At 34.7% G+C, this 9,419-nt stretch overlaps 1 protein-coding gene across 1 annotated transcript; it reads right to left on the bottom strand.

Moving 5' to 3' along the window:
• Positions 1–1,254: 1,254 nt before the first annotated feature.
• On the bottom strand, positions 1,255–5,126 carry LOC111708809 (V-type proton ATPase 16 kDa proteolipid subunit). Its single transcript, XM_023482304.1, has 3 exons — positions 5,006–5,126; positions 4,413–4,602; positions 1,255–2,146 (listed from the first exon to the last, which is right to left on the bottom strand). Exons 1-3 carry the CDS (start codon positions 5,082–5,084, stop codon positions 1,939–1,941), a joined length of 477 nt encoding a protein of 158 aa, XP_023338072.1. The 5' UTR covers positions 5,085–5,126; the 3' UTR covers positions 1,255–1,938.
• Between the last annotated feature and the right edge of the window lie 4,293 nt (positions 5,127–9,419).

Below are 9,419 nucleotides of genomic sequence, written 5' to 3'. Positions count from 1 at the left end.
GCTGACATAGGTAGCAGCCATTAGTCACGTGACCTGCTCTCGGCCTAGACGAGACACTTTCCTTTTGTAAACCGTAGTATCGACCTAGCTGACGCCGCCTAGCGGGGTAACACTCAACTAATCTCAACGGAAAAACCCCGCCAACCTTTAAATGCCATTGAAGACGACTTATTGAATCAACCTGTTCCGAAAGGGTTTAGAAAATCTTTAAAAAGCCAACTTAGCCTGCATGGAGTGGACTCGACCCCTAAAGTTTTTACCACTTAACACAATCCTACACAAATCCGCCATACTACACATCCTACCTACTAGCACGCATAGTTACATGATGTTAATGGACGAAATAGACTTGTGGCCGCAGCGCCTGGCCACCTAACCGCAGCGCTAGGACAGTTGGTAATTCAGAAGTTTAGTAGGGAGGATGTTGCGTATAGACGATCAGAGGTGGTTAGGGTTAAAAAGGTTAATTCCTCTTGAATATCAGCTTGCTTTCAAGTCAAACATTTGACATTTATTCGGTACATAATTATTAATTTGTGTTTTTCAAATCAGAATTCATAAATAAATATCAGAAAATGACTTAATATTGCTTTTTATGTCTTACATAATTTTGAATGGTTAAAATTTTAGGGCGAGTCCGCTCCACTCGTCATGAGTGTACGTCTTAATAATAGCCAATTTCTTAGACGCTCTACCATAGGTAGAACCATAGTCACACTATGGTTACGCTTTACCAGAGCAGTGTAGATAGATAGATATGACCTATAGTTGTACCTATGGTTAAATGAATAAGAAATTGGCCATAATTGGACAAAATTTATTTAGTCTGGCGTTCAATAGGATTCCTTTTGAAAAATAATTGTGCAATCAAACTTTTCTTCAATTTAAAAAATGCACGTTAATTAAAATTAGGTGTACATCTTCCTTTAAGACTTCAGTATTCTTAAACAAAAAATTAATTAATGTAATGTTAATATTTGAAGATTGGGTTAGACAGAGCTAGTAACTACAGTTACTAACTAGAACTAAAAAGAACTTTCCATTAAAAAAATTCTTATAATCACAGAAAAATATTTTACAAGTAGTTAAGTTGCTATCGTTAATTTAATGAACAATTCTTCAATTTTAAACACTAAAAAGAGTAATTCCTTTTTTTTAAAAAACTTTGAATCAGATTTTCTTTTTACGGGATTTTCACAAAATTCCTTCAAAACCAACAATTTTAAGAATTTGTAACAAGAGTGTAGAAACGAATGAGTTTAGAAATATTTATTTATAGTCTAAAGTAACCTTATTAACATCTATGAAACGAACCGAGTTTACACAGGCTGGGAATGTGTTAACTAATAATGCCTAATGTACATCAATGGAAAATATCACAATATATTAAGGTTAATTAAATAAAATCATTGATAAAGGATTTGACCTGTTCCGGGAATCTTTAAAGATTCATTTAATTAAGCAGCAGTTTTAGGAAAGGTCCCATCACAATAAATCAATTTACAAATAATGGAGGAGAAAATGCGCCAATTGATACTTTTCCCGCAAAACAGGAAATCATTTCTCCGAATATATTCCATTCATACAACATATACATTAACAAGATACTCATAATAAAGTCTTATTCAACCATAAAATTTTGCTTTTTGAACAGATCTTATTTAAACCAACTCTGAATGAGAAATGCAAATATTACAGGGGATATATATTCGGTAAAGGAGAAAAGGAGTTATATGAAAGATAACTAGGAAGAATATCTATCCCCGCCGTTCTATGACTAGTTGTGCAGATAATTAGTCATTTATTAAAAATAAAAACCTTAGTCTCCACTAAAACCACCCCTTTAAAAATCACTGGCTATATAAAATTCCCCTTAGAAATCACTTCATCTCAAAGGAAGAATGTTCATAAATAAATAAAACAGGGTCCTCGCGTCATCTATTTCTTGGCGTACAGGTAGATGGCGACGATGAGCCCATAGAGACCCAACACCTCGGCGAAGATAAGGATGAGGATCATTCCGACGTAGAGCCTGGGTTGCTGAGCCGTACCACGGACCCCAGCATCTCCAACTATACCAACAGCATACCCAGCAGCTAGACCAGACAAACCAACAGATAGACCAGCTCCCAGATGAACGAATCCTCTGAAAGAAATAAAACTTAATTATTTTTTTCAAAACTGGAAACATGAGCCAGACAATACTCTAAATTGAGTGAAAATAATGATGCCAAGTTGAGTTTGTCTTCATAGAGATAGTAATCAATTTAGAACTGACTAATGACTAAACCTACTTAATAGCTAACTATTTATTTTAGATTTTTTTATTAGAAAGAGACTCGTATCCCCTAAAGATATTAAAGTGACATTTTTACTTTTCTACCACAAATCTTGATTTCCCACGTCATCAAACTTGCTCAACAAATGATAAAATATAAACCACAAAAATAAGACTAAAAATGTACTTAAGTTTATTTAAAAGTCTCAATTTTACTTTAAGAAGTGTATCAATGCTTGATCATGGAAAGAATCTATCACTATTTGATTGCAAAGACTTTTTGTCACTTTTTTAACAATACAAATATGGATGTTCATTTACAACGGTACCCATGAACCCTATCTGATCAATAATGTGATAGAAATTGTCGTTTTTCTAGGTTTTAGCGTCTATAATTTTTTTTTTAAGGGAACCACTGTGAATCGGGCATGCAAAAAATAAAATCTATATAATATAGCTCTTCGCTCATAGTCAAATATATATTTATATCTTTTATATGTTAACTGTAACTCGCCAAACGGCTGTACCAAATTGTCACAGACATTTTTTGATCTTAAGATTTTTTTCTTCAATACTTGAAATATTTCTTACAAAATTTGTAAGTTTTCTTAAATTCCACGGGCAACGCCGGACACTTCAGCTAGTATATCAATATAAAAATTAAGGAGAGAATTGTTCTCATTATAATTTTATATTACATGACAGCTTGAGAACGAGGGAAACAAAACCCTCGTTGAAAAAGTGCAATGTCCGATTCACAACAGTACCCATAAAAGCTTTGTTGTCGGGTCAAGTCTGAATTTCATATCCATGGTTAAGATTTTTGCAAATATGGCTAGCGCATATATTCTTGAATAATAAAGAAATAAGGCAATATCTTCCGCATTGTTTATTAAAGTTTCAATTTTCAAGGGTACCGTTGTGAGTTAGTTCTGTCTCCCTTTAATTAAATAGAGAGACTTATAATTACGACGACAGAAACTAGAAAAGCAATTCAGCAAAACAGGAAAAGATTAAGAGAAATGCCTTCGCTCAAATAGAATGCGAGGGGATATACGAACAGGGACTAAATCGAATTTCTCAAAATATTTAAATTTTGCAAAAATAGTTTTATAATGGAAAGCCAATGAAAAATGTTTGCGCAACTCAAGAAAAAAAGCCAGTTTATATATTTATATAATTGAGAAAAAATTCTAAAATGAAGTTTCCCAGTGAGAGAGTTTCCTCCTTCGTACAAGTTTTCCTCAGTGTGCAAATTCCCAAATACTAAGTTCCATTCCCAAGTATGCAAGTTTTACAAATACTTAGTTCTGTTCCCGAGTATACAAGTTCCTGAGTATACAGTTCCCGAGTATACAGTTCCCGAGTATACAAGTTCCCGAGTATACAAGTTCCGAAGTATAACAGTTCCCGAGTATACAAGTATATAAGTTACGGTAAGTTCAAAAGTATACAAGTTCCCGAGTTTACAAGTTCCCAAGTATACAAGTTTCCAAGTATAACAGTTCCCGAGTATACAAGTATATAAGTTACGGTAAGTTCAAAAGTATACAAGTTCCCGAGTTTACAAGTTCCCAAGTATACAAGTTTCCAAGTCAATAAGTGATCGAGTATTCGAGTTCCAAAGTATAAAAATTCCAAATGTGAATTCTCAGATATGTAAATTATCTTTTAAGTATGTTTTTATATGTAAATCTTTTATGTAAATTCTCATATGCGTAAATTCTCATACACGTAAATTCTCATATACGTAAATTTTCATAAATTCTCATCTGTAAATTCACTTTTATGTAAAGTTATTTGTAAAATCTCTTTTATGTAAATTCAAATTATGCGAGTTCTCGTATATGTAAAATCTAACATTTACAAGTTCCCAAATAGAGATTCCCAAATATTAAAGACCCTATCTTATAGTTTAAACTATATTTACCAGGAAACAATTTCCATTTGGAAAATCTTCATAGAAAATAGCCATTTTGAAAATCAAAGGTTTTGGGCACAGTCATGGCAAAATGCACATTTTGGGATATTACAATAACAATATAATTTAGGGAAATTGTAATTTTAGGTGCCTTTCGGAAAGTACCTTACACTTTTAGCTCAACTAAACACTAAATTAAATGGGTGGGGGTACCTGTAGAGTGTGTAGGCTGGAGCAGGTTCCAACTGTCCGGCGATTAGAACCGCCACTACAACACCGTAGATGGCGATGATACCCGCCATGATAACAGGGATGATAGACTTCATAATCGCCTCAGGTCTCATAACTGCCATTGCGGCGATACCAGTTCCAGATTTGGCGGTTCCGTAGGCAGCTCCCATAGCTAAATATTGTGAATTAAACAAACAATCTTTTTTGGGATTAATTGCAGTTTTGCAAGATTCGATTCACAAATAACGACATTTTCACAAACAAATTGGCAAACACTAAAAATTTGACAACCCACTTTTCTAAACCATGATAATTATTTTCGCGATTGCAGAAAAAGTCGGTGACATTGAAACTTGCATATAAGTGTTAAAAACGTGTTGTATTGCTATTGGCCAGGATTGCTTCTTGACTTATTGGGTTGTCATGCGTTGAAACAATAGAATGTAAAAACTCACAAAAGGAGGAAACATTTCCTTATCAATACAGGAATACAATAAATATTCCCATATAATGTGGGCCAATGTAGTAAAAGCCTTTTTTACGAATTAACATCTGTTTTATAAGCTTCATCTTACCTCCGAATACCATTGCTGATGTTGCTCCCATAACCCCGAAGAAGGGAGAGTAGATTGGTGCAGCTGCGTCGTCAGACATATTGAATATAATGTTAGTTCAGTCTGAAAATATGTTACGTTANCTTTGATTTTATTTCAAATTCATAATGGATCTCAAAAACAACACTGCAATCAATTTATGAAATGAAATCAGATTATCAGAAAGCTATACTTTGATTAGTGCTGCCACCTTTTCTCAAAGTAAATTATGGCCACAGTACGGCTAATGCACGGCTAATGATCCAGATACCGTATGGGGTGAGAAACTCTGTCCGTCCATGAATAACTCACGGGAGACATCTAGCGGCCATATTATCGTCCTCCAAAGTACATGAACTACACGTCCACTATCTGTAGAAGGAACGGCCTCAGGGAAGGTTCATGGATGGCTAGAATTGAATAGTTGGATTTTTCCAAATCCACGATAGAAAATTAAGGGCAACAAAGAGAAGTATAGTGCAAAGTTTTAAATTACATATATGGCTTGGGAACTTTAAAATATTATAATAGTGGTCGAAACTTTTATAGCAATGTTTTCACATATGTTGTAGTTGTACTACAGTGTACTGCAGTACATGGGTGGAAAAAAAGCTCTGTCTTGGTAGCATTGTTTAGAAAAATCTTTCTTTCTCCCAGAACCGACTTAGGTGGGTTTGTGCGTAGTGCAATGATTTTTAGAAAAACGAATAAATGTTTGAGGGAAAGTATGAAGTAGGGTGGACTCCAAAATAATCATGAAAAGAAACCCCCGCTCGATATTTCCTAAATTCAGAAAATCGTTCTCTAAGACGGACCCAGAAAATTTGCTTTCCAAGTCGATCCACTCAACTGAAGACTCTGGGTCAGTTCAAGTATGATTATTGGCCCCCTCCCTCCTATCAATTTTGTACATGACCAAAAATTCAGCAAAGTTATTATTTACTACTTATTAAGGAGTATGTTTGGTTACACAATTCATGGGCCGAGCGCTGTAGCTAGGACAGGCTAGGGGGCCGAGTGCTGAGACTAGGACAAGCTAGGGAGCCAAGCGCCGCGGCTAGGACAGGCTAGGGGGCCGAGCGCCGCGGCCACATGACCAATGATTTGTATGATTATTGGCCCCCTCCCTCCTATCAATTTTGTACATGACCAAAAATTCAGCAAAGTTATTATTTATTTCTTATTAAGGAGTATGTTTGGTTACACAATTCATGGGCAGAGCGCTGTAGCTAGGGACAGGCTAGGGGGCCGAGTGCTGAGACTAGGATAAGCTAGGGAGCCAAGCGCCGCGGCTAGGACAGGCTAGGGGGCCGGGCGCTGCGGCCACATGACCAATGATATCCATGTTACACGTGAGATCCAAGTAATTTAAAATTAAATCTGACATTAAAGTGACTCATAACTGAAAAATGATGACTTGAACATTTTCAGAACCTAAAAATTCAAAATGGAAACCAAATTCTAAAAATCAATTCACTAATTTTAACTATGCAATCTAAAAGCTTTCACTACTTCCAACGACAATGATGAATCATATGACAAGAAAATTTCTAAAACTCTACGAAGCTGTCTGTGTGCTGCCCTGGTTGGAAGGCGGTAGGAGAGTAGAAAACTGGATTTTCCGAGTCTACTAAGATAATGACAAGCTAGGTAGAGCAGGACTAAACTTGAAACCTCCGTGCAGGGTCAATAAGATTTGGTTTGGCATAAACTTCTATAACGAAAAAGATGCGTAATTAAGGGGGAGAAAAGAAAGGGGGGGTCATGAAGAAAAATGTCAAGAGGCGAAAAAGGTTGATAAACAAAAACAACTAACAATAAATTAGTTTTAATTTGAAACATTTAGAGTCCACTTGACATTATGCATTTCTAAGAAAACAATAACATCTCAAACTTCAATTATTTTACATCAAAAAAAAATCTAAGACGTATATAATTTTAATTATAGCTCACAAATGAAGTCCGTATTGTTGTATATTTACAAGAACACTAACTTGTTCCAAATGATTACTAAACAATGATCGTATAATAGAGATACTACAAAGATTTGTTGTGCTATAAATCCGGTTTTTAAAATTTTCGTACTTTGTAATTTAGCATAGTAAGTACATATGTACACAACGTACTCAATATAATTGCAAGAGGATGATCGAGTGCAGTGCAAGAAGAATTGAATAGAAGGAGGGGGCGATAGGGTTTCTTTCCGTAAAACTTGCTGTGACGTTTTTGGACTGCTGAAGAACTAGTTTTTGCGTAACAACGCAATAATAAAGATTGTAAACAATAACACTAATAATAAACAGACATCTGGCGCATCTCTGGCAGTCCAAAAACGTCACAGCAAAGTGTACGAAAACCCTATCGCCCCCGATCCTTCTATTCAACTCTCCTTGATCGAGTGAATATGTACCACAAAACTTTATCTCTATATAATTAAAAGAATTTGTTTGAGAATATTTTAATAATCAAGTGCATATAAAGTTTTGCTTTCCTGACAATATAATTTCATTATTGCAACTTAAATAAAGGGGGACTGGGAGTGCTCATGACCGTCATGGGAGCGGGGGAAGGCAGGCGGCCATGAGCCACCACTATTTCCCCTTCCGTACCACATATTAGCTTTTTTCTCTTCCGGCGGCCATGAGCCACCACTATTTCCCCTTCCGTACCACCACATTTGACTCTTCCGGGCAAAACTACTTTTTTAAATGGTATATATTTAGGGCCTTTAAAGCGTGAACCCAAAAACGATTGTTTTAAACTGATCGTTCTTGCCTTATATTTTCTTCTCGGGTAACAAATTTGCATGTTTGATAAAAGCAAACTTCTACAGAATAAAGTTTTGAAATGTTGGAACCTTCTCATATTGTCGTAAAATATTTTAAAAGTCTAAAAACATTAAAATTTTCTGTAAAAGGAATTTGGCTATTGCCCATCTATATCTATACTCATCCTCAGGCTTGCAGGGGAGTTTTTTTAAATTTTAGTTTCGAGAAAACTGAAGATTTTCCAGCTTGGGCTTTTCTTGATATCAATTTCTTTTTCAGTTTTCCAGGTCAAACAAATTTACCGCCTACGACGCGCCCTTTATCTTATCTATCTATGCTATTTTTAACTTTTGTGCCCCCCCCCCTTTGTAAATTCCTAGTTACGGGCCTGTACAGAGACTACTCCCATTTGTAGTCCAATGAAGTCCATGATTCAAGGACTATATATTGTTATGTATCCCTCTGTATATGATTTTTGTAGTTCTGTATAACTCTCTGAAGTTCTGAGTATAGTCTCCTGTGGACATTTATTTCTGCAGACTGCAGTAAAATACTGTACAAAAGTGCATTTTTTTCAAAAAATGTTATAGCCACTGTGGAAACTTTTAATTTTAGTCCTTCATCCACGCTTTTACTCTCTCTTTGGATATCTATAAATTCAATCCCATGAGAGCAATCTGCAATTTCTAACAAAGAATTTGTTGTCGGCCATTTTGTAAATTAATCGGCGAAGAAAAATATTTGATTACAGGTTTGAGATTCTTCTGTAACCAATTTTAACGAATGTATTAATAAAAAAATGGGTGAGAAATTAAGTCAGGGCCCTTTCAGTCAAGAAAACGAACCAATCTGGCATTCTTAGAATCCAATTTTTTGATCTAAATATTTAATCTCAAGACTAATATAATCTCGAGATTATGTTAGTCTCGAGATTAGTAAAAACAGAGGATTAAGCATTAATCCTGATATTTACCATTCTAAAGTTCCCAGCTCTGATTGTTTTTAATCTATATAGTTTTTAAACTACAGTGAAAATGTTTCAGAAAAAGAAGAGGGTTACCCATAGTTAGATATTATATATCTAAAGAGAATATCTCCCCAGGAGTCTCTATTCTCTGATATGATCCTAAGACCTAATATCCAAGAACCATTAATTAACAGTAACCTTCCTATTTTCTTGATATAAAACCCGCCCTTGTTAGACTTAAGCTCTTTCTATCTCTCTCTCTTTTATTTTTTTATTTTATGAATCCATTGTTAATATTTAATTGCTTTCTCTTTTTTCTTCTCTTTAAAAAAACCCTTTGTGAATAGCTAGTTTCTTTCTCTTTTATTTATAGAACATTGTTCTACAGTTGTATGGATTTCTTTTTTTTTTCTCTTTAAAGAACTTACCGCAACATACAATGTTTTCTTTCCTCCTTCCCTTTACGGTTACAAACAAAATTTCAGAGCTTATATATTTACAAATTTTATCTTAATTGCAAAGAATTAAAACATCTCGAGATATCCATAAAAGAGCTAGCCTAGCCAGATGATATTTTAAAAATTTGTAGTCCTAGAATTTAAATGTTTTCGCCCTCAAAAATAAAACATTTAATATTACCTACAATTATTTACTTTTTTTT

The sequence above is a fragment of the Eurytemora carolleeae genome, unplaced genomic scaffold (genome assembly GCF_000591075.1).
Source record: "Eurytemora carolleeae unplaced genomic scaffold, Eaff_2.0 scaffold687, whole genome shotgun sequence".
NCBI lineage: Eukaryota > Metazoa > Arthropoda > Copepoda > Calanoida > Temoridae > Eurytemora > Eurytemora carolleeae.
Note: the sequence above shows the minus strand (reverse complement) of the source record. Positions and strands in the feature narration are given on the sequence as shown.

What these genes read in the sequence shown, in the direction of transcription:
- LOC111708809 (XM_023482304.1), bottom strand. Translation starts at nt 5,084, where the DNA reads ATGTCTGACGACGCAGCTGCACCAATCTACTCTCCCTTCTTCGGGGTT. An exon ending in ATCAGCAATGGTATTCGGAG is followed by an intron (nt 4,603 to 5,005) that starts GTAAGATGAAGC and finishes CACAATATTTAG; the next exon opens with CTATGGGAGCTGCCTACGGA. An exon ending in CCAGCCTACACACTCTACAG is followed by an intron (nt 2,147 to 4,412) that starts GTACCCCCACCC and finishes TATTTCTTTCAG; the next exon opens with AGGATTCGTTCATCTGGGAG.